At 50.0% G+C, this 24,350-nt stretch overlaps 7 protein-coding genes across 7 annotated transcripts; 4 read left to right on the plus strand and 3 right to left on the minus strand.

The window, feature by feature from the left end:
* Window positions 1–493: 493 nt before the first annotated feature.
* FSUBG_363 (uncharacterized protein) lies at window positions 494–1,483 on the minus strand (the record flags this gene model as incomplete). Its single annotated transcript, XM_036681531.1, has 1 exon — window positions 494–1,483. One exon carries the CDS (start codon window positions 1,481–1,483, stop codon window positions 494–496), a length of 990 nt encoding a protein of 329 aa, XP_036543886.1.
* Window positions 1,484–2,096: 613 nt separating this feature from the next.
* Window positions 2,097–3,856, minus strand: FSUBG_364 (uncharacterized protein; the record flags this gene model as incomplete). The annotated part of the gene is made up of 3 exons (XM_036681542.1): window positions 2,097–2,976; window positions 3,026–3,149; window positions 3,196–3,856. The coding sequence occupies 3 exons, from the start codon at window positions 3,854–3,856 to the stop codon at window positions 2,097–2,099; spliced, it is 1,665 nt and encodes a 554-aa protein (XP_036543887.1).
* A 1,764-nt stretch (window positions 3,857–5,620) lies between these two features.
* Window positions 5,621–7,309, plus strand: FSUBG_365 (RIO kinase 1; the record flags this gene model as incomplete). Its single annotated transcript, XM_036681553.1, has 2 exons — window positions 5,621–7,144; window positions 7,202–7,309. 2 exons carry the CDS (start codon window positions 5,621–5,623, stop codon window positions 7,307–7,309), a joined length of 1,632 nt encoding a protein of 543 aa, XP_036543888.1.
* A 663-nt stretch (window positions 7,310–7,972) lies between these two features.
* FSUBG_366 (uncharacterized protein) lies at window positions 7,973–10,616 on the minus strand (the record flags this gene model as incomplete). The annotated part of the gene is made up of 8 exons (XM_036681564.1): window positions 7,973–8,070; window positions 8,136–8,254; window positions 8,309–9,202; window positions 9,251–9,502; window positions 9,550–9,837; window positions 9,898–10,138; window positions 10,196–10,355; window positions 10,527–10,616. The coding sequence occupies 8 exons, from the start codon at window positions 10,614–10,616 to the stop codon at window positions 7,973–7,975; spliced, it is 2,142 nt and encodes a 713-aa protein (XP_036543889.1).
* Window positions 10,617–11,748: 1,132 nt separating this feature from the next.
* Window positions 11,749–15,977, plus strand: FSUBG_367 (RNA-dependent RNA polymerase 2; the record flags this gene model as incomplete). The annotated part of the gene is made up of 2 exons (XM_036681575.1): window positions 11,749–13,759; window positions 13,813–15,977. 2 exons carry the CDS (start codon window positions 11,749–11,751, stop codon window positions 15,975–15,977), a joined length of 4,176 nt encoding a protein of 1,391 aa, XP_036543890.1.
* A 1,196-nt stretch (window positions 15,978–17,173) lies between these two features.
* Window positions 17,174–18,845, plus strand: FSUBG_368 (transporter CTL2; the record flags this gene model as incomplete). Its single annotated transcript, XM_036681586.1, has 2 exons — window positions 17,174–18,475; window positions 18,525–18,845. The coding sequence occupies 2 exons, from the start codon at window positions 17,174–17,176 to the stop codon at window positions 18,843–18,845; spliced, it is 1,623 nt and encodes a 540-aa protein (XP_036543891.1).
* A 2,370-nt stretch (window positions 18,846–21,215) lies between these two features.
* Window positions 21,216–22,763, plus strand: FSUBG_369 (amino acid transporter AAT family; the record flags this gene model as incomplete). Its single annotated transcript, XM_036681597.1, has 1 exon — window positions 21,216–22,763. The coding sequence occupies one exon, from the start codon at window positions 21,216–21,218 to the stop codon at window positions 22,761–22,763; it is 1,548 nt and encodes a 515-aa protein (XP_036543892.1).
* Window positions 22,764–24,350: the final 1,587 nt, after the last annotated feature.

A 24,350-nucleotide genomic window follows, 5' to 3' on the forward strand; every position in this document is an offset into this window, starting at 1 on the left:
GATGGAGACAGGAATCACAGTCTGGGGGGCACGATGATGTTACTGGATAGAGCCTGATGCGGGTGACGACGAGAATGTTTGATCGCCGTGGAGCTGTTTTCGGTTTTGGAAACTGGGTTAACCAACGATAACGATGAGATAGGATCACGGTGCAAGATAAGACGGTTTCTGTTGGAGGAGCTTGTTTATGGGCTGATAAGACATTTTCCCAATGAGGATATCCCGATAACACCCGGATGCTATGGCGGCTGGACGGACGTGCCGGGAGGCTGTACGGAGTACAACGTTGGATATTATACTGTATGTCGACATTGCTTTCAAATCTTGTGATTGACTGCTGTTCAGCTCCGGATCAATATTGCATTTTCTCCAACCGCTGTTACCCCCAACAAGACATACAAGGTGAATGTGCAACGCCCAAAGTAGACACGCACATAACCGCAAGGTAACACTCACCATCCCTGAGCAACCATCACTCACTCATCTGACTTGACTATACATCCATTCCCTCAAGATACTTCCTCACGTCAACCATCGCAATCCCCCTCTCCTCATTAACACTCCCACTCTTATCCCACGCGACCCCACGGCCCTGCGCAAACGTATCCCTATACTTGACCATCGTACTCGGCTCACTCTCCATCTGCCTCTTCAACTCTTCTAGATCCCACACCTCGCGCTTGAACTTGGTTCCGAAATGCTTGTCCAATAAATCTGCCAGCTCGCCGTAGGATATAGTATCTCCCGCTGTGTATACAACTTGATGCGATATACCCCGTGGATCGAGGACTATATCTGCTGTGACGCGCCCGATGTCAGTAGGTGTCGTGAGTGTGATTCTGTTATCCCAGCTCCCGAGTGCTCTGACGATCTTATTCCCGAGATCAACGACCCCAAAGTCTGCGAGGAACAGAAAGCTCATGAACAGCCCAGTCGACACAATCGTCCAATCAACGTCCCTCTGCGCTCTCAATTTCTTCCGCACTTGTAACTGCTCGTCAAACAAGTCCTGTGAACTTCCCTCCCCGATAATATCATAGTCCATCCCAAACTGCCAGGGAAAGTATCTCTTGACGCCCGCTTTAAGCACAGCGTCTGAAAGCTTGAGCTGCGTTCCAGACGGTAAGCCCATGCCATTGCACGACACAACAACATCGTATTTCTCAAAGATAGACGCTAGCTCTTCAACGCTCGCGTTGACGACGTCAGCTGCCTCAAATCCTGCGTTGAGGGCACGAATGCGCTGGACTAGTTTCTTCTTCTCAGGGGCAGCGGAGTCAAGGGTTGCTTGACGCAGGAGAACGGAATAGCGTTGACGCTTGGGGTGCGAGGTGAGGGCTTCTAGGACAGAGAGGCCTAGTTCCCCGGCGCCGAGGATGAGGATGTTTTGGGGCGTCATAGGTACTGGTATGGATGGATCGTTGAGACGATTGAGGGCTTGCAAGTTCTCGATGGAGAGTTCAAGAGGCGTTTGGGGCGTCATATTTAGAGGAACAAGTGGTATTTTAGGCTATAGTTTAATTCTGCGGTGCATGATGATTACGTCGTGAATGCAACTTTGGAGAGGACGAGAATGAGGCTGGATCTGCATCTTGGCGGAGCCTTGACGCGGGGTGAACAAATAGCCTTGGCGTTGGGCGTAAGCAATCCTCTATCTCCATGTCAAACTCCGAGAACATGAAGATATTCCAATTTTTATTATAATTGTATTTGTAAGAACAAAGGACTTTGTATCACAAATGAATGCCAAGATCCTTGTTGGTCCATGATCCACATTGCTCATTCAATATCCGGCAGCTGAATAATCGAATTCCATCGACAAGCCATGTATTCCAAGCAAGGGGCAAACGTGACAAATGCGGTATTTCGACGGAGTTTATTTCATTTTTGAAATGCAAATCAATCCGAAAAAGGCCTGGTCGGCGTTTTATTAAACTTTGAGCTATACGGTAGTAAATGCAGGCACCGATTTACCCCAACAAGAACGCCCTCGCTTCCCAATGCAGCAAACTGATGATTTTACGACGCTAGGAAAGAGATAGTAGTCTAGCTAGTGAATGAGTATCACCAAAGAACAGCATTCAAATGAAATTGCCTTATGACGTGACTGTGAGTTTGTTGGCGAATCCAACACGCTGACCCTTGAGGTCGAAGACGACAAACTGCGCCTTGAGTAGGATGTCGCCCAGAATGGCGAATCCAATTCCGTCGGAGCTCTGAATGCCACCGTAGCAGACGGTGGTGGTGAGACGGCCATAGTTGATATAGTTTCCGGGGACTTTGCCGCGGTAGCTGCCGAAGCCAAAGTAGAAGCTAGGAAGCTTGGCTGAGCAGGGGAAAACCCAGACACCGTAGTCTTGATCGACGTAAGCGCCCTTGACCTTTTTGTAGTAGAAGTTGACAAGGTAGCTGGGCAGAAGAAGGAGTGTAGTGCCGGTATCAACGATGGCTGAATAGCTGTACTTGTGCCACGGTGCACCCTCAGCGACGCGGAAGCCCTCAATATTGAGCTGCCACCAAGGACTGTCCTTCGTAACCTTGGCGAATTGAATACTTCCGTAGTACTCTCCTTGGTCGATATATCCAAAGTTGTAGTTTCCAGCCTTGCCCTTCTGCAGATTGGCGGTAAAGACTGGAACTGCTAGGCTGTCCTGCACGTTCTGGAAGTAGGTTTTTTGAGGTGTAGGTCGGACAGTGTTCAAGCTTGACATGGCGAGGCCCATGATGCCGTGCGAAAACTTGTCTGCGGCGATACCATCCGATACTTCAGTAGCAGACTCAACGGCCTGCTTGTTGACATAGGTCTTTCCAACTTGAACCTTGTCGGTATAGACAATGCCACTGGCACCAGTGCCATCACCGTATTTGATACTCCAAGTCTGACCATTCAGTCGCTTGGAAGTTGTTGACTTGCCTGGCTTGTAAAGAATATGACCAGCCTGGTCAGGTTGATATGTGTCTGTAGAAAACACCCAGCTGTGGCAATTAGTAATGCTCCTTGCTTGATCAAAGACAGGCAACTTACAGATCAGATGAGCCAGTATCAAAGTTCAAGTATGTTTGCTGAGATGGAGTACCAATCGTGACAGGAACCACATACTGTGAATCGTAGTACTGAGGCGGTGTTGCCGAAGCAGAGCCCTTCATTCCTGGCGGGTGTTAGTCGTATTCATTAAGCCAAGTGACAAGACTAACCAAATTTGCTGTTGATGAGGGCAGCCTCATGTTGAGCAATCTTCTTAAGCGTTGGGGGTAAAGGCTTATTGTATTTGTTGTATGCCTGGATAAGGGCAATTTCGGCATGAGGCTTCTTGTAGTTCGTGTTGGTGAGTTGGTCCATCTTGACCTTTTCTCCGCCAGCCCTGGGCTTGAGGTGAGCCGAGTCGGGATCATTCTCATGATCGATAGCTCGACCTCGCAGCGTCTTGCCGAGTTCCTCTTCTTCTTGTTCCTCGGGATCAATGCTTCGCTCTTGCAAGCCCTTGATTCCTTCAACCTCTGGATCAACAGCGTTGGGTGAAAAAGGATTCTTGACTTCATAGACATCGCCACGTGCCTTTACATCCCTGGGCTTTATGTCCCGGTCTTGCAGACCCTTCACACCTTCAACCTCAGGGTCAACAGCATTAGGTGAGAAGGGATTCTTGACCTCGTACACGTCGCCACGTGCCGCAAGGGCTTGGTCTCCCTTGGGGTCTATTGTCCTCTTTTGCAGACCCTTTACTCCTTCAACTTCTGGATCAACGGCGTTGGGTGAGAATGGATTCTTCACCTCGTAGACATCGCCACGGATTTCATGAGGAATACCCGTACTACAGCCGGCGAGGAGGAGAAAGGAAACCGTGCTGAATTTCATCGTGAATGATGGGTAGGTGAGAAGTAATAGTGATCGTGAGATACAGATGCATTAGGAGGACGGGGGGCCGGACCTCATATATCAAGACAATGGGAGTAGCAGCGATCCATTGTAAGGGGCGGGTTGAGTGTTCCGGATCGAGGGCAAAGTCTATTTTCGAGGCACTTCGAGATCAATAGCATGGCATTCTGGGCAAGCCTGGAGCTAAGTGAAGCCATGCTGGAGAGCCTAATGTGGAATGTGGCCCGTGAAGAGGGTGGTTTTGCGTGGAATGTATCTGGATCGAGTATAGTATGGCCTGGCATCTGCATTCCGGGGCCTTGGGACTAGACATTTTATACCCTAGAATGAATGCCACGCGCACGGCAGAACAGCCATGACCGAGACATGGCCCAAAATGTCCGTTCTTGGTTCCTGGTACCTGCGTCTGATTTGTCCGCGTTTGTCGTAAAGGGTCCCCATCTTGACGTTGAAGGCGTGCGCCGCAATTACAATTGTCAGGGTCTTGCGTGTGCGTGTTCATCGGCCAAGTATCGGCTTGAGACTGACAAAAACGATTGCTTTGAGACTTTATTGGTGCGATGATCGACGGAGCAGGTGAGCAAGTTGGGACGGGTATGATGAAAGGACGCTTGATAGATCATTAGATCTACAACAATGTCGTTGTTTCTGTCTTGGTCGATTTGATCAAGGTCACGCCCAGTTCTGTTCCTGCATTTTCTGTATATCTGTCGTAGATGGCGCCTAGGTTACAGTATGACAGCAACATCTTGTTGTCCCTCTTCTTCCAAGATCATGGACCGACGAGTCTTGGACGGAAAACTCTCATCCGGGCCGTATCCAAGTTGTCGGTTCCATGGTTTCGTAAATAACCTCATCTTACTGCTAACTAGAGATGGCCGTGGCTTGAGCGGTCGGCGAGCGGGAATGCACTGACTCGCTATGATGATGCTGGCGGTGGTGTTGATGTTTGAAACGATGCTCAAGCCGTCTCTTCCGATTCTGGGGGAAATGCTCCGAAGAGAGTGAAGTGGCAGCCATTGGTCAATGCTTGACAAAGGCTCGGTCCCTTCCGCTTTGAGGCTCTTTACTTCTCAGTAGAGTTGGAGGTCCAATCAAGTCTCTCACACAAGTTTCTCCATTGAATTACTGTAAACAGATGCGTCGTAACGAGTTCTAATTTTACACTCAACAGTCATGTCTGTGCTTTTCTGCTTTAGGCCTGATAATGACTGATGTGGCGATGATTGCAGTCATTCACTCCCGTAGTCATCGTGCTTCTCTCTGCACGATACTGGACTTGATGACAAAGGCAATGGAGGTTCGATGTGAAGTCATCATCGATGGCTCATCTCATGACTCCTCCACTGAAAATTACCCCTCCATGACTCACCAAATACAGCGGCATCTCCATTGACAGCCCCCTAGACGAAAAAAACACCAGGCAAAAGGGAAATTGAGATTATCCAGATCGTCAATATGAGTAAAAATGATTGATCTGCCTTGAGAAATATTCAGCAAAAATAGGCAAAATTTCTATATAAATAATCGATTGCAGTTCTCGATCTGCCAAGAATCATCTTACAACGTTAGAGTGAACCCTGGTAGACAGACACATCTACTGATAAGGTAAGATAACGTTTTTTTGAACCCCGCGGTAACAAGGTTGCACAAAAATTCCACAACGCCTTCATCGAATTTGTTTTCGCCAACATAACCGACATATTTTGCAATCTCGCTAAATCCCATTGCAAATTGACCATCATGGATCCGGCAGCAGGACCAGCTGCTCCTCACGAGCCTCCCTACCAATACACAGCAAACCAGGGCTACGAACAGACAGAAGAAATACCCCGCGAACTCCAGACCCAAAAAGACGACGGCGCTCTTCTCGAGCAAGAAGACGATAATGACTTTGACGATATCTTTGAGGAAGATTTCGACGATAATGAGTGGGCTGCTGATGCGGGCGACTTGACAAAATCTTATAACCGCCAGCGCAATGCCGACGGCGCCGCTGTTCGCTCGAATCAGCAGAAACCTACTGCGAATACCTTTGCCAGCGTCGACGATCAAGTATCCGCCCTCTCTAAACATGCCGCTAAGCTTCGTCTTGACACTGTCAAGCAAGATGTCGAGAAGGACAAGGACAAGGCCGACCGCGCCACCAGCGAACAAGTCCTCGACCAGCGCACCCGCATGATTCTCCTCCAGATGATCAACCGTGGCTTCGTTAGCGAAGTCCACGGTGCTATCAGCACTGGTAAAGAAGCCAACGTCTACGGCGCCGTGCTCCACGATGATCAAACCGGCGAGGCTACCCAGAGAGCGATCAAGGTCTACAAGACAGCCATCCTCAGCTTCAAAGACAGAGAGCGTTACATCACCGGTGAGCACCGTTTCAAGGGTGGCTTCGACAAGGGAAACAACAGAAAGATGGTTAAACTTTGGGCGGAGAAGGAATTCCGCAACTTGCGAAGGATCTACACAGCTGGTATTCCCTGCCCAGAGCCCATCAGCCTAAAGCTTCACGTTCTCGTCATGGGCTTCCTCGGCGACCGCAAGGGATGGGCGTATCCTCGCCTCCGTGACGCTACTTTGACGGGCGACGATGTCGATCAGCAGTGGTATAAGCTTTATGTCCAGCTGCTTGGCATCATGCGCCGAATTTATCAGGTCTGCCGTCTTGTGCACGCCGATCTGAGCGAGTACAACATTCTCTACCACAAGGAGAAGCTGTACATCATTGATGTGTCGCAGAGTGTGGAGCCCGATCATCCTCGCTCTCTTGAGTTCCTACGTATGGACATCAAGAACGTGGGCGACTTTTTTAGGCGCAAGGGCGTTGATACGCTTGCTGACCGCGCTATCTTCAACTTCATCACTACCCCTGAGGGTCCTGTAGAGGAGCCAGAAATGGCCAAGGCGATCGAGACTCTGTACGAGACTCGCGCTGATACAAGTGAAGACCAGGCGGCTCAGATCGAGGTTGACAACGAGGTGTTCAGAAATCAGTACATTCCTCAGACATTAGAACAAGTCTACGATATTGAGAAGGATGCTCAGAAGGTAACACAAGGTGAAGGTAACGACCTTGTCTACAGTAATCTACTGGCAGACCAGGTCATTGCTCCCAAGAAGGACGGTGAAGATGGCGAAGAGGAGCAAGGTTCTACATCTGACTCTGACGATGATGGCGCATCTCTCTCAGGTGACTCCAACGACGAGGCCAACTTTGAAAAGGGTCCTCCCCGAGGCCGTCGCTTCGAGGACAAGGATGAGAAGAAGGTTTGTATCTCAACACCCATTCTCCTCGAGGAATTTGACTGACCAACGACTCTCCAGGCCCATAAACAAGCCGTCAAGGAAGCTAAGCGCGAGAAGCGCAAGGAGAAGATGCCCAAGCACCTAAAGAAGAAGATCGTCGCCACATCATCCCGTCGCAAGAAATAGACCTGAAAACTTCACTCTTGGCGATTCCTTATTCGCTTTCTCCCCCCCGTTCCGGGCAAGGGACCGTTGTGCCGAGACGCAGGGTCAGGCCCCTTTGCCCAAAGGAGGAATAACACGAAAAGCTTATATCAAACCCCTTCCCCCTAGGCAACTGTAATGCAATCGGATGATGAAGACATTGATTCGTCGCCCGGAGATGTCACCGCCGAGACGGTTTAGCATTCCCCCTTGGGGTCTGTGTAACCTCCGGTTCTCTTGGCTCCCGCGGCGATCTGAACGCTCCCTCCTTTCCGTGGGGTCCGTTTTGAACGATCAAAGAGAGCTCTGACGATTTGTGTTTTCTTTGCCTCCCTTCCCGTGACGGAACGGAAAGGGTTTCCAGCTCCGAATGAGGCTTGGCTGACCTCGGTTTCTCGGGCGTTTAAAAGACAGAGCACACCGGAAAAAAGAGTAACGACTTGAATATTATGTATGAAATGCCCTGATTTTATCGCTCAGTTGTATTTTTTACAACTCAAATAGTAAAAAGTCAAAACGTTGACCCTCCCCTTTGACGCCATTCCGTGATAACGTACAATCTCAATCTGATCGAAGTATCTCAAATTTCTCCCTCCTGTCGGGTTCACCACCCGGTAGTTAATGCCGTAAGAGGACTGGTCACGTTCAGAAGTAAAACTGCTGCTGGGGCTGGCCTGGCGGTGGCTGGGCTAGGAAGTCAAAGTTCAACGAGTCCATTCCCGTGTTCCACGGGTCCGGCGATTCTGTGGCGAGTTAGCTTTTCGGTGGCTGCTCAAAAGAGAAATATGACAGATAGGAAATGACATACCACCCCAGATAGATTCGTAGAGGTCCATGGGAGCCATGTATTGCGTAGGATCGACATTCATGGCGTTCATGCTGTCAAGATTCAGGTTTCCGTTTGGCATCTGCTGACCGTACGCAAGACTAGACACACTTTTAGAAACGTTCACACCAAATTGGGGAGAATAGAATACTGACCCTGGAAAGTCTTGGATCGAAGCTCCTCCGTTTTGCATCTCAGCCATAGCAAGCGCTGCGTCCTCTCTTGGGTCCGCGCTCTGGGAAACGTTGCGAAACATTGAATTGCCATTTCCGGGAAGTTGACCTGGGTTTCCAAAAAGGTTAAGGGGCGTCCGGCTCCCGCTGCCGGCGGCAGAGGCGTCGCCTTCTTTCTTGAGATGTGACGGAACAATAGAGCCATGGTCGTAAATGTTCTTGAGGGCCGTGAGGGCGCGGTACAGTGGGCCGGAGAGTTCAATGTCCTTGTCGGTGGTCATGACATGCGGCTCGGGGGAGCTAACGTCTTTGGCAGCAGTGGCAGAAAGGGCGGCGATGAGATCCCCCTGTAACTGCCGAACCTCTGGATCCGTCTTTGTCTCACATAGTATGCCGAGGAGCAGAGCTGATGATAGGCCGTGGTACGTGAAGGCCCAGCTTCGCGTTGGGATGGAGGAGAGCTGGTGCATGGCGAGGAACATTCTGACGGTTTCGGTTAGGTTGTCTTTGCAGCGATCTGCTAGCGTCTTTCGCTGCTCAGGTTCGAATTCGCTGTCTTTTCGGAGTGCTGGGCGACATGCGACGGAGATGACAAATGATGTGTGGAGGCGGATTGCATAGTGTTGCAGACGGTCAAGGGCTGTCTTGCAGATTTCTTTGTTTCGTAACTGTGGTGCGGTGCGACTTCGAAGGGTCTCTACGGCTTCGCAGTCGTCGATGATTTGAGTGTATGAAGCACTCATCATGTCGTCGGGATTTAGGCGACGAGAAATGATCTCCATGAGATGGTACATTGTTTCGAGGTATGAGTAGTTGCCGTTTGGTGTCGGCGTCATGACGGGGATCGGACAGCAGGGGAAGTTGGTCATTGGAGATCTAGCATCATCAGAGGTGAGCCATCAACATGCGATACTTGATACTCACCTGTCAAAGGATAGCGATGTCAAGGTATCGTGCCATACAACACTCCACCATAATCTTCTTCGCACCATTTCTTTCGATTGGGTGTTTGGGGGTGTACAGTCGCGGCTTTCGTTGCGCGGTGTTCTGTGTAGACCGAGCGACTGGGCAAGACGACAGGTCAATCCCATCAGCGCCCATGATGCTTCAGCCTTCATGTCATTCAGAAGAACGAAACATGTGAGAAGAAGAGCTTGGATGGAGTCAAAAGAAGGTCTGCGATGTGTCAGTCCAAGTTTGTCAAAGCTGGCAGGTTGCATTACCGAAGAAGAAAGTTGCCCAGTCGGAGGAAGTGAAATGATATCTGAATGAAGCGCTGAGAGTCTCGGGTGCGGATATGGTATGGCGATTCGTGGTACTGTGATCCGACAGCCAAAACGGCAAAGAGTATTGCTAGCCATGATGCTGTAACGGGTTTGGTGGACTTGCTACCGCTAGTGGCATTTCGCGAACGATCTTCCAGGTAAGTCATGAGCTTAGCTTCGAGGTCATCAATGTCCATAACGAATCCCCAAAAAGGCTGAGGTATTTCCTTGTATGTGCGGAACAGCCTGAATGGCTCGTCAGCTTACGGTGCCGCCATAGGAATTGAGCGGGAGGCGAATACTCACTTCATAACCTCACGGTCGGAAGGCAATTCAGTTGATATATCCTGTGTCAATTTCTGAAGGTGATGCGACGACATCAGCGGAAAAGGCGCCGATGTGTCCAACCCGAGAATGGACCTCATGTCTTGTCGAATGTCAAGACCGTCGCCTTTGTGAACTGGTGAAGACTGCTCGCGCAGTAGAGCAGGAATACTATTCTGTCCAACGTAACGGTCTGCTGCGACTTCAGGTTCATCGATGCTTGCTGTGTTGCTTATTAGTCGTATGAACAGTGGCATGACCCGGAAGTTCGGACACTCACCAAGGGTGCGCGGCCAACTGTCCTGTCGCTCGACCTTGCGCACTCCCTCGTCGCGAGGAACCTCTGAGAATGAAAGTGTCCTCTTGCGACTGGCGATGCCTTGACTTGCTTCTGAAGGTGCACCAGAGCCTGATGGCTTTGAGGTTGATGAGCGGTTGGGCTTATAGGAACATAGTCGTGGATGCTCCCTCTTGACGCAGTTCTCACAAGGCTGTTTATTGTCGCACTTGACTTTTCTCTGGCGACAGGGCCAACATGCAGTACCTAACGTGATGATGAGCATGGAATTCCCCAATTGAGGTTATTCACAACATGTCTTACCGTAGCGAACCTTGCGATGGGAATGTATGATTCGATTGGCCTCCTCTGGGGTCAGCTCATCAATGGCTACCCGCTCCTCTGGACTGGGGTTCTCGGCCATGGTGAATCGGGGATATGGGCTCAGAGACGAGCCGTGGAGCCAAACAAAGGTCGCGATAGCAATTGCGATGTGATGTTATGATTGCAGATGAGGGTTTACGAATGCCGAACTCCGAGAGTCTCCCATGCGATAGCGATAAGAGAGCGGGCGAGGGAGGGGAAGATTGGGGTGCTGACGAGCGGGGCCGGTTCGGCTTTCGAATTGGTTTTAGTTCAGGGTCGGGCTGGTATTAATAAGGTAATAAAGAAGAGGAAGAATGTACTTGGCGGCTGATCTTTCTTTTGACCTTTCGATTCTCTGTCGCTTTGTCTCTTGACTCTATGGTTGGCTGTTGATCCCTTCGATGGGGCACGAGACCCGACATCCCGAAGCCACCGGTCGGATAAACTGAGGCCGAATCCGTGAGGCAAGCCACAGCCAGTCATCGCATGATGTCGTCTCTAGGGTAGAGAGACAAGAGAGAACATGAATAAATCGTCAGTTGTCTATCATGATCGGCTTCATTTTCACAATTATCGACAGTCCCTATTAGCACTCAATCAATGCAACTTCAGTTTAACATGAAACGCTTTATCTCTCGCCCTTTTTTGTTGTCTCGTCCTTCTGTTTCTTTTGCGTGGGGGCCTTCCATTCACTGCCTGTCTCAGGCCCCTTAGCTCCTCTCCAACATCTGCGCTCGCCCATGCTCCCCTGGCCAATCACCATATTTTTGTGATAAACAATTTGTTCTTGCATGATCCAGCATTGGACTCAACTTGGTTCACGAGGCTGTGTATTGATTTGCTGAATAGAGCTGTTTTGTTGCAACGAACCATCACCGTCTTTGAAGACCAAACCGTTGCAGCCGTTTGAACACTTTCGGCAACGTGCCCAAAAACTCAAACGCTTATGAGGCATCCTGGCTGTTAGTTAAGGGACGCTTCAATCACAATTGTACGGCCTGCAGGTCTGGCTGGCTGAGCCTCTGCGCAGCCCAGCGCAAGCTGAGCGCATCTCCCGCCCTCAATTGTCGCGCGCTAATTTTACTTGACTCTAGGCTCTGCTCTCATGCTCGCATCACAGATTCCTCATTCACTTATTCCACTGTTTCAACCGTTTTGACTCTCATTCTCGACTTCTAGCGCCGGTTGTCATGGCTAGTCAGCTCTCACCCAGGAAAGGAGAGCAAGCCAAAGACGAACTCGATCGCACAGTCCGCTCACTCAGCACTGATTTCCAGCTTCAGCTGCACATCCCAGACCTAACTCTGTCGCCCAGTAAGCGCCGGCAACAGCATCGCAATGGAGACCAAGAGCGAAGCGAACATATCTACTTATGCGCATATCGCCTCAAGTTCCAGGACCCTAACCGTCTTGCGATATGTCTGACTCGCTTCCGTGAGCAGGCAGACGAACATCTCAAGAATTGGATCCGGAAGCCCCGCGCTGACCCTGATACAACCCCGAGCAAATCCTTTGGCCCACACCGTTCTCGTACCCGCTTGACCTCTGAGGAGCGGGCCGAGCTGCAGGACTTTCTGCTGCAGTTGCTCAAAGACGACAATATCGCGAACCGCCAGCGCTCCAAGTACTCGAAGCGCAAGTCTGACGAATTCCCGGATCCTAGCTCCAAGAGATCTAGAAACTCTTTCGATGGTTCTCCTGCGTGCGAGAGCATTGACAGTATCCCAGTCCGCTCTAGAGCTGTGCCCTCCAGTAGCCGTCTATCAACGGGACGGCCCGCTAGGGGCGCAGGTGCATCGTCCTTCACCAATGGCATAGTCAATTCCGCCACCACGTCATTTGCCAGCACGCAGCCATCATCGTTTGGCATAAGGTCATTTAATTCCAGTAAAGTCTCACTGGCTCCAACTGTTTTCACAAATGACTATGCGCCGAGTACTCAAGCAACTACTGTGACGAACACCTCTTTCAAAAGATCTCAGCATCCGTTTCAGGCCACTCAGCCTTCCTTCACTAGCAATGCGACATCATCTAAGGACATTCAGGTTCCTTTCTCTCAAAGCATTCAAAGATTTGCGTACCAACCGCCAAGCGAGGAAAACCGCAATGACGTTGACTCACCGGAACCGCCTTCGTTTCGAAGGTATGGGGATCGAACGCCCCCAGAGCCTGTCATCGATCTCACCGATGATGATGAGCCTGAGGAAGAACCAAGGCTTCCAGTTCTATCGATGCCTCGGCCGATCAGAAGTCAAGTTGACTTGAAGAGAGCAGGCATGATTCGATCCAGCAGTCCCGCGACAGCCTACTCCAGCCTGCCAGAAATGAACGAGTTCGATACAATGCTGCTCGATGCTCCGATGTTCGATCCAGAACTGCCTGAATGTCCGCTGACAGATCGTCTCCGAAACATCTGGCCAAAATTCCCCATACCCGGATTGAATCAGGCACCTCTCATTATCCTGTGGGAGCTTACCCGTGCTGCACTTCATTGTCGCGTGGACTTGTCTACATGGGACCTCGAATATCAGCCCAACGATAGTTGGCATGATCAAACCAAGTTCCGAGGCCAGCTCTTCAGACATCGACTCTTCGTGGGACAGGGCTTGCCTCCAGCTTGTGATCGTGCTGTGTGGGATGCTGCGTTCGGATCGTTCGCCTCAAATGACAAAGTCGTCGTCCTTGCTGCAGAATTTCTCTGTAATACAGAAGATACTGGGCAACTATATCGGCTAAAACTTCAGCCTCCGCGTCTTGAACTGGGACATCGACTGGCTCGGCGCTTTGGTGCAGATCGCTTCCTGGAAGTTATTATGCCCTCACCCACTTCTAGGGATGCTCCCGATGTGATCAAGCAAGATCCGCAAGGTGCAAATAAGGTCATCAAATGGTTGACTGAAACCTTCCATTACTTTGCCGGTCGGTCATGGGCAGCTTTCTACACTCGCGAGGCCAAGAAATCTATCAAGGATCCACGCCCTCCTCACAAGTCACTTACAATCATGCAAGAGCGCGTGTATTTCTTCGCAACTGACGGTATCAACTTTCGTGTCCCCATGAGCCAGTTTCCTCCTTTGGAAGAAGCAACTTCTCCAGGACACCGTACAAAGATGAGGCGCTGTGATCTCTTGAACTGGGCTATTAACATTGAGCAAAACTCGTCGCAACCGGTGCCCAAGCTCTTCTCACGACTTGCTCTCAGTGAGTTGTCTGACCTACTACTTCCCGTACTCTTAGCTAATATCCCAGTCCAGGCCTCAGTAAGACTGTCCCCACCATCGTCATTGAACCTCACCAATTTCGACATCGCGACACTATGTTAGGCTTCCACAAGTACATGACCAAGAAAGAGAAGAATGAGCAAAAGGATATGGGTGACGGCATCGGTCGAATGTCTCGAAACCTAGCGCGAAGGATAGCGACTCACATGGGACTCTTGGAAACGCCGTGTGCGTTCCAGGCTCGTATTGGCAGTGCGAAAGGGATGTGGATTGTCGACGTTGAAGACGATGGATTGGACAATGACGATTGGATCGAGACATATCCCTCGCAGCGAAAATGGAACTGCGACTTTGAAGACGTTCATCATCGGACATTTGAAGTACGCGAGTGGTCCAGAGAGCTTCGGTCAGCTGCTCTCAATACACAATTCATCCCGGTCCTTGAGGCACAGGCGCCTGTACCCCAGGACATGCGCAATGTCATTGCCCGTCACCTAGCGAATGGGCTTCAAGAGGAGATCGGGGGACAGCTCGCTGCCATGACTCATCCGACCAATCTTCGTGGTTTTACACATCGCGGCTTTGACCGAGCGACATTGGGAAACGTCCCCTTCCTAGGCGCGCTGCCGGAACGAGAAGAAGACATTATCTCATACATGCTCGATGCTGGCTTCGACGCCACCAAATGTCGGTTTCTGCGGGATATGGTATGGAATAACCAGAAGCGACAGGCTGAACAGCTCAAGGCGAAAATGAATATAAAAATACCTCGTTCGACCTACGCCTTCATGACCGTCGACTTCACTGGTACCCTGGAAGAAGGTGAGGTACAGCTTGCGTTTTCCTCGAAATTCCAAGCAGACGGAGAATCAGATACATTACTCGATGGCATCGACATCCTGGTAGCTCGAGCTCCAGCTCACTTTGTCAGCGATATACAGAAAGTCAAAGCTGTATTCCGGCCAAACCTGAAAATACTTAAAGATGTTATTGTCTTCTCGTCAAAGGGCAAGTCTCCGCTGGCTGATATGCTCTCTGGAGGCGACTACGACGGCGACTTGGCTTGGATCTGCTGGGACCCGGATGTTGTCAATAATTTCAACAACGCGCCGAAGCCAGTTGAGCCGGATCTTGTCGGACAAGGATACCTCCGAAAGTGCAACCCAAGCTTCGAGTCCATCCTAGACGCAGCCACTGATGTCGATAGTGCATGCACAGACTTTCTTTGTACCGCGATCTCGTTTAATATGCAACCTGGGTATTTAGGCATCGCTACCAAGTTCAAAGAAAAACTGTGTTACCTGGAAAGAGGCGTCAACAGCGAACGGGCCGTTGCTTTGAGCACACTGGTTGCTCTCCTTGTCGACCAAGCCAAACAAGGACTGCTATTCACTCGCGAAGACTACGACCGGCTGAAGCGCGACATGCAAATGAAAGGCAAAGACCCAGAATATGAGAATGAGAGGAGCTCTAGACGAAACTACGTCAACAGGGATGGCTCCATACATATTCTGGACGAGCTCAAATTCATAGTAGCTGAGGACACAATCGCAGACGCATTGAAGAAGTTCTCGGATGCTCTTTTTGGAAAAGATGTCCCCGTGCAAGCATGGGACAAGGATCTAGCTCGTCTCTGGGACGACTTCGAAAGCCAGAAGAACGAATCGAGGATCATTGGCAGACTCATGACTGCACTCCGCGCGGAGGTTTCCGATATCACAGAGGAGTGGAAGAAGACAATGGTCGGCGGTAAAAGCGATCCCTCGAACAGCGACTTTGGCGTCAAAGTCAGGGAACTGCATCAGAAATGGTCTTCATATCAACCACCGCCCGAACTCCTAACCTCGAGGCAAGTCAAGCCACTTCTCGATAAATGGAACGGCGACCCATCTCTAAGCAAATGGGAACTCCTCAAGGCATCAACCATATTCAAACTCGGCTACGAAAAGTCATATAAAATGCTCTGGCGTCTCTCAGGCAAGCAGCTCGCATGGATGAAGGCTACCATGTCGCGCAGCACATCAGACGCAAGCGCGATCGCAGTGACGGCTGAGATGTGGAGCATTCTCAGACCTGATAACAAGCGCATTGCTGTACTTAATGCGAGAAGGCAGATTGGGCATGACAATGAGAGTCTTGCGGCGCTAGAAGAGGTCATGGAGTATGATGAGACGGGGACGCAGATCGACGATGCCTAGAGGCGCATTGGATCGGATAATTCGACGTTCTCGAATGCGGGGTCCTTTAGAAGCTGGAGCTCTTGACGTTGGATGCAGATTTGGGAGAGAGGTTGAGGCGTGAGATAATAAGAACGCGAAGGCGTTGGATATGCGATGATGGCTTGGGCATCCTTCAGTTGGTGATCCAATGCAATCGAGGGTTTGTATTTGTGATATTGAGTGATACCCTGGCGTTGTAATTAGTGCACTACGTTCTATTCAGGAAGAGACAGAAGAGCTGATCAGATAGTCTTCACGAGGAATGACCGTGCCGTGCATTGTCTCAGGTAGCATGTGATGTGTGATGGTGGGCGTGATGTCTAAGATCCAGGAACGAGCCCAAAGCGTTGCAGGTTGCAGACACTACCGAAGATGGAATTGTAAAGTCAACCTTGGAAGTTCCCCGTCTCTTATTCCCTTCGCGTTAGATGCGAGAACAACTAATTACCAGGGTTTGAATCAGCTCACGCCAAGCACTGGAATGCTCTTGGTCTCCGTCGCGACGACCTATGATGAATTCAACATTAGGCGAGCTGCATTCATCACAGAGCGCAGTTACGTGTGTATCCATATGAAACAAAGAATCGCAAACAAACAAACACGCCCACTCTTTGATCAAGCCGCTCGGACGTACGTCTCTTAAGCATACCGGAAATTTCCCAAATTCACAGGCAAGATTGGGTTTGGCGCTCGGCAGGTCGGCATTTGGACAAGCCACTAGCGGCTCTTGGTCTTCAGCTCTCCAGGCCCTGTAGCTACAGGGAGCTATCCGCTGGCCAGAAACCTGATTGGCTTAACAGGGGGATCTAAGCCGTTCTGCGTTACAGTTCTGGCGCCTCAATGAGGTCATTGAGTTTGAGGCCAAGCTCGTTCGTTGTGTGATGTCTTTGATTCTTGGGCAATCCAATCTTGGAGGGACCCGCTTGGACTGTGTGTGAGATCATGATCTTTTTTTGGGGTGTGCCCTCCCTTTGACTTTTGTGTTTACTTTGACTTCTTCATCATCAGAATTGATTGAATCATCAAATCGTAATTAATCAATTATCAAGCGCGGTTGATTTTCGTATCGCGACTCGGTACTTGGTATCCCTGCGCTGATCACGACTCCATCGCGATAGAGAAACATCCTAATTCATCGCAAACTCATCAAGACATCTCCATCGCAATCAGCGACAATGGGCGAAGCCGACAACTACTACAATCCGAACCAACAGCCGCCGTACGGCTACTCCAATGGCGGCGGCGGCGGCTATCAACAACAATACCAACCTCAACCTCCCCCCGCGACACACCAGCAACAATACCAACAACCGCCTCCTCCCCAGCAGCCATATCCCCCTCAGAATGGCAATGGCAACGGCTACATGCCCGCCCAAGGCTACGGCGGCAACGAAAAGGCCTCGTTCGAAGAGCAGTTCAAGATCCCCAAGCCAAAGTGGAACGATCTCTGGGCTGGCATCCTCTTCGTCCTCTTCATGGCCGGCTACGTCGTCGTCTCTGGTATAGCGCTCCAGGGATACGCTGCGAATAAAGGAAATGCTGGGTCGGGAATCTACGGTAATAAGAATGACTTTTCGCTGAACACGAGTACTGTTATCCTTTTCATGTTTGTGCTCGCTGTTGCGTTTGTCCTCTCGTATGCGTACGTTTGGATGGCGCGGTTGTTTCCGAAGCAGTTCATTTGGGTCACTGGTATTCTCAACGTTTGCTGGGCTCTTGGAACTGCGATCTTTTATCTCTGGCGCAGGTACTGGTCTGCTGGAATTGTGTTCCTCATCTTTGGACTTTTCATGGCTTTCTGTTTCTGGACGTGGATTTCGCGAATTCCCTTTTCGGCGCTGATGCTTCGAACAACCATCGACGTTAGCAAGAAGTATGGCCATGTCTACCTTACCAGTCTGATTGGAGGCATCATCGCCACGGCTATGTCTGCTTGGTTCTCAATCACTCTTGTCGCAATCTACATCAAATACCAGCCTGCGAACGATAACCCCTCTTGCACTGATGGCAACTGTGGCAAAGGTAAGGTCATTGGCCTGATCGTCTTCATCACTTTCACCATGTACTGGTTCTCTGAGTGGCTCAAGAACACCATCCACACCACGATTGCCGGCGTCTACGGTTCATGGTACTTCAACCCACATAACTTCCCCAAGGATGCCACTCGCGCTTCTGCCAAGCGAGCCTTGACCTACAGCTTCGGTTCCATTGCTCTGGGTAGCTTGTTGGTCGCTATAATCCAATTCGTCCGTCAGATCTGCCAGGCTGCTCGGAACCAGGAGGCTGCGGATGGCAGTATGCTTGGCTATGCTCTGTTCTGCTGTATTGGCTGCCTGCTTGGTATTTTGGAGTGGGCTGTCGAGTTCATCAACAGATATGCTTTCTGTCACATTGCGCTCTACGGAAAGGCCTACTTTGCGGCTGCCAAGGACACATGGAAGATGATCAAGGACCGTGGAATTGACGCTCTGATCAATGTAAGTGCAATCAATCGCCTTTGTCTCCGTACACTACTAACTTGTGTAGGACTGCCTCATCGGACCCGTCCTTTCGTTCGGTGCCCTCTTCATTGCATACGCTTGCGGTCTCCTAGCCTACCTCTACCTCTACTTCACCGACCCCCCTTACAACAATAACGGTCAATACACAGCAGTCGTCATGGCATTCGCTGTCCTCATCGGTTTCCAAATCGCCAACATCTTCACCACCCCAATATCGAGCGGTGTCGAGACCATCTTTGTTGCTGCTGGTTGGGATCCTCAGGTCATGTGGCGCGACCACCCTGAGCTTTACCAGGAGATGTGCAGAGTGTACCCCAAGGTTCAGCAGGTCATTCGCGACCGATGAGCTGGTCATGAATTTTGATATCGTCATAAGTTTGCCTCCAGTAAGCCGAGGCGGAGTACTGCTCTAGCTGAAATGGCGAATACATATGACGAATGACAGGGAAAAGGGCCTAAGCTTAGGCCCGAGGGCTGTGGTGCTCTTAGGAATAACTGATTGACTGGTCGCGTGTCTTTGGATGATACCATAGAAGGATACTGGAGGATTTATTGTGTATTGTGCATGATGGAAACTGTCTTTTGCTTCGTGCCTTTGTTTTGCACCACGGAGAATGGTCAATACTACAGAATAATAAAATAATTACTTTTTCTTTACCTTGAATGCTGCCATTGCTTCTATGAATCTACAGGTGATATTGCGCCGCAGCAATCTGCATGAGCATAGCCAAAGTGCTTGCATAAGTGTATGCAGATTATCAAGCTGACTTGAGCTGCCGTACGGGGTTAAAATTGCAGTGAAATTCTGGTCGGCCTTCGGGATCAGACCTAAAGAGTAGGCAACGAACAATTTCTAGCGACTCAAAATGCAATTTGGAAGCCATCAGTTCTTGAAGCGTTTTTTCAAGTACACGCCAAGATCAGAGGCTTTCTGAGTTGTTTTCGCAATTTGGCTTGGGTAATCGATCAGTCACAGCTTGGCCGCGAACCAAGTGGTGTTAGTTCTACATCTCCAACATCAACACCAACTACGCCGCACACTCTCACTCTTCGCATGGATTGGATACAAGGTCCTTTTGAATCTCGCCTCAAACAACCAACAATAAATGCCAAGAATAGACCATCAGCATAGAGCCTATGGGGCCTGCGCCCGTTACAGCACAAGGGAATAAGTCAGTTCATGCATGCCCTCGCGGGAAGATCTCCCGGATCTTATTTCCCTATCACGATCCTAGCTAGGTCCAAGCTGGAGGGTTAGTATTACACAACTCGATCGCCAAAGAATTTGTCACCTAAACTGTGGTGAGACGTCCGGGGGAGGGAAGCGAGATTGTCGAATGATGGGGATAACGCGGAGGGTATGCAGTGGTGGAATGTTTTGTCATCTGAGTGGATGTTACTATGATGATGCCAATGGCCAACCGTACTCGTAGTTTGGGGGCAGAGCATCTCGAGCCGTTGGGTGAGCTGGGGATTGAGGCTTGATATCCGATTGAAGCATCACAACCACTCTCATCACATCGGATCGCCTCATGACTCAACTGACACTCTCGGCCCGTAAACCGTGATGGCATCTTGCGGAGACAGTACATAATGAAAACACCCCAAGCCCAGGTTCTCCTCAATCCCCGTTCGACGCCATGAATGCTTATTTCGTGCATCACGTAACCGTATCAAAACCGCTCGGCTAGATCCATTATTTCGTCTCCAGTAGCAGGTTTTATCGATGGTCGGTGCTCTCCGATAATGGAGAGAGTGATTCATTCACAGTCAACGTCGGAGATGCGAGGTTGTCGTCGGCTGAAAGAGCCGCATATCCTTGTACGAAATGGCCCGATAGTTTAAAAAGCTTGGGAGGGTTGCCTTGTCAGACCACGAGCTGCATGTAAGCCACAGGCTTCGATTTGTTCCATGCAGAATATCAAGCCACCTGAAATTTTCTCTTTTCTAAATCTTTCAGGGGCGTTTATTGGCTGTTGTGCGGCGGACAGTCCGTGGCAAGGATTTTTCATGAGTGGCGCGTGTGAGAAAAAATGTGAACCCCTGGCCCTTGAGAACTTTTCACTGAGGAGCTAGAATACTTTTTAGCGTGGCGGCTCGGGAGACCTAACTCAATCGGTAACGAGCCGGAAACTACAGAGTTGCAAAATATCTCGCGATATTTCACATTCAACGTGATTAACCCAAATGACACGGAGCTCTCCTTTACTACCTGTGTATCGGAGATGTGATGTGTATTATTTAGCTGTTGTATATAGTGTGATTCAATCGGAATAGGAAGCTGGGGAAATCGGGTAACGGTGAGTGTTGTGTTATGGCGATCACTGAGATCGCTCATACCGGGAGGCAAATGTCTTGAGAAAATCTCGCTGGATGTAAATGGATTACATCCACTCACACAGACCAATTCCTACAGCACCAAGACCAAGGTTTTTGGTATGGTCTCGTCTGGTCCGACATCGAAAATTTTCGTAATGGGCCCATTCATTCCCGATTGATATACCCATCCCCGTTGACATTTCATTTTTTTACATAACAGAGTCATTTGCCAACCCACTTGGTCTCGGTCTCTCTCTACTCATCTCATCTTACCACTCGGGCTCGTCTCTTTTCTCCCTCCCTTCAAGCGAGTCATCCTGTCTTCTCCTCGTTTGTGTGTGTGTTGCATTATCAACAACTTCATTACAAGACAGTGACGTCTGAGATACAAGCCATCATGCTCATGGACTCTTCATCAGCGGACGAAAAGTCCCCTCGTGTTAGCAACGAGAAGAAAACCCCCTCCAAGGAAGATGTCGAGACCGGTGAGGCTGGCCTCGACAGGGCCATGAGCTCGCGTCACCTGCAGTTCATCGCTATCGGCGGTACCATTGGAACAGGTCTGTTCCTCGGTGTAGGCCCTGCCCTCGTCAAGGCAGGTCCCGTGTCGCTCCTCGTTGCGTTCGCCTTCATGGGCTCGGTTGTGTACTCCGTCATGGTCAGCCTGGGCGAGATGGCAGCGTACATCCCCATCACTGGATCCTTCACCTCGTACGCTGCTCGCTTCGTCGATCCCACGCTGGGCTTCGCCATGGGCTGGCTGTACTGGTTTAGCTGGTCTATCACGTTTGCGCTGGAGCTTGTCGCCGCGGGAATTATCATCCAGTATTGGGATTCGGATCTTAGCATTGCTATCTGGATTAGTGTCTTCTGGGCGTTGTTTACGGCGTTGAACTTTGTCCCCGTGAGGATCTTTGGAGAGATTGAGATGTGGTTCTCCATGATCAAGGTTGTTACCATCATCGGCTTCATCATCTTCTCCATCTGCGTAAACGCTGGTGTTGGCGAGGAGGGCTACATTGGTTTCAAGTACTGGAAGGACCCCGGCGTCACAAACACCTACATGGACATTGACGGTGCCACGGGCCGCTTCGTCGGTTTCTGGGCTGTCCTCGTCACTGCTGGTTTCTCGTACCAGGGCACTGAACTCGTCGGTGTTGGCGCCGGTGAGACTGCCAACCCCCGCAAGGCCATTCCCCAGGCTATCCGCTGGACTTTCTGGGGAATCTTCAGCTTGTTCATGGCGACCGTCTTCTTCGTCGGAATCAACGTTCCCTATAACGACCCCCGTCTTGACTCTGGTGCGCAGGATGCTTCTGCTTCACCTCTCGTCATCGTCGCTACCCGCGCTGGTGTCAAGATTCTTCCTGACATCATCAACGCCGTTCTTCTCTCTGCCATTCTCACAGCTGCCAACTCAAACGTCTACTCTAGTAGCCGAATCATGGTCGCGCTCGCTGAGGATGGTCTTGCTCCCGCTTTTATGAAGCGCACCAACAAGTACGGAACTCCCTACTTTGCTGTGGCTTCATGCTCCGTCATGGGTCTCATCGCCTACATCAACCTGTCCTCCAGCGGAGCCGAGGTGTTCAACTGGCTTCTCAACGTCAGTTCCACCTCGTGCTTCATCACCTGGGTCCTCATCAACGTCTGCCACATCCGCTTCCAGAAGATCATGCGCGTGCAGGGAATTCCCCGCTCCGAGCTCCCCTACCTCGCTCCTCTCCAGCCCTACCTGTCCTACTACGGCGCTTTCTTCGTGGGCTTGATCACCATCACTTGTGGTTTCACTGCCTTCATCGATTGGAGCGTAGCCGATTTCTTCTCCAACTACATCAGCTTGATGCTTTTCGCCGCGTTGTATATTGGTCATAAGCTCATTTGCCGAACCAAGGTTGTTCCTCTGGCTGAGGTCGATCTGAGCAAGGGACGAGAGCAAATCTAAACGAGTTTCGATTCGGAGTTTTGGGTGTTGGAAAAGTAGTAAAAGTTTTGTGTCCTTTTTGGCGTATAGCAGTTAATAGTTGTAATGAGAGTATGATACCCTGAATACGCGAGTCTCGTCAGTGAAGTCGAATGTGTAGCACTGTAGAATTGATGATCTGAAGTCAGGGGAAGGATAATGGCGTAAAACGGGCATCAAAGGTCAGGCAGGGGGGCATCGATGGTTTTATTGTCGAAGCATGAATTTATTTTACGTCAAGCGGTGGCATGAGACCACGGGATGGCACTCTTTTTTTTGGTAAAAGCATCAAATTATTTGGTAATTTTTTATTAGCAGCATGTCAAGACATGGCAAAGGGCGTTGCGTCTTGACACGATGGGACCCAGTTGACAATGACAAGACATGGTAAAGGGCGTTGTCAAGGCGGGTCCCTCTATCTTATCGTTTGACAAGCTTTGGTGGGGCCGGATAAAGTGATGGAGAAGAATCATGCTATTTTATTTATTTATACTCCGTAGGATTTGCTGAATGGGATTCCGTTTATTATGGTTATTTGCTAACGGTTCAAATATGTTGTCTCCGTTTACTGCTGGTTCAGTGGTGGAGGTCCGCGTTGCTGTTCTTCAATACTGAGAGCCAACCAGACAGCGAGGAAATTTTGACCTGGACGCTTGAATACCAAGGGGATATAATAAAAGTTGGGATCTCTATCCTACTTTAGATAATAAAACGCCTTATGTAAACTTAAGTAAACTTAGTATAATTTAATATAGATTTAGAAGATCTTGGATTAAATATTTTAAGCACCTCAATCTGATATTAGAAGTCTTCTTATACCCTGGGGAATACCTAATCAGTATAAAATAATAACAATAGGGATCAATGAACGTTCATTTGCCACAAAAGCTCTCAAATACTTGTACGGTCCACTACTCAATCTTTAGTATAGGTGTTGTCTCAATAACCTGGTCTGGGGGGGAACTGAGGAGGAAACAGAGTTCCTCGGGAAATCTCTTTCAGCTCCGGCGACAACTTCATCTCCCCGAAGGCAAACAAACCATTGACTGCAGATCAAATGCTGCACGGTTCAGCGGATGCGATTGGCTTGGCGGCTCTAGGCGAGCAAAGTTGCTGACGTTCTTTATGCCAAGCCTCGCCTTAAGCTTCTTTTGATGTTGCGCATCCAAGATGGAGAGGGAGGGTCACCCCACGATACAACCCACCTCTTCAGTCGTCTTTCATTTATTGCCATTGCCTCAAAGCAAAGAACTGAAACTAATAACCACTCCTCTTGAACTCGCTCGTAGAGTGAGAGCATGTCTTACGCGTCTAGCTCACCGCCAAACCTCAAACTCTCCCATCATTTAACTCTTCCAGGACAAGAAAATCCAAGTTGCATCCTGTGCCTCCAACAAGCTCATCGCACACACCCTGATTCGCTGGCCCTCCAAGAAAATAGACTCCCCGAGCGTCATGCACGAGTATGAAAGCGGTAATGCTCGACAAATAGTGGCGATGGTCCGACCCCTCTGCTTCGGGTCGTCGGCGCCAATCAGGGCTGCGCACGACGGGGAGAATCGCGATGTG

The sequence above is a fragment of the Fusarium subglutinans genome (genome assembly GCF_013396075.1).
Source record: "Fusarium subglutinans strain NRRL 66333 chromosome Unknown NRRL66333_c0000002, whole genome shotgun sequence".
In the NCBI taxonomy this organism is placed as follows: domain Eukaryota; kingdom Fungi; phylum Ascomycota; class Sordariomycetes; order Hypocreales; family Nectriaceae; genus Fusarium; species Fusarium subglutinans.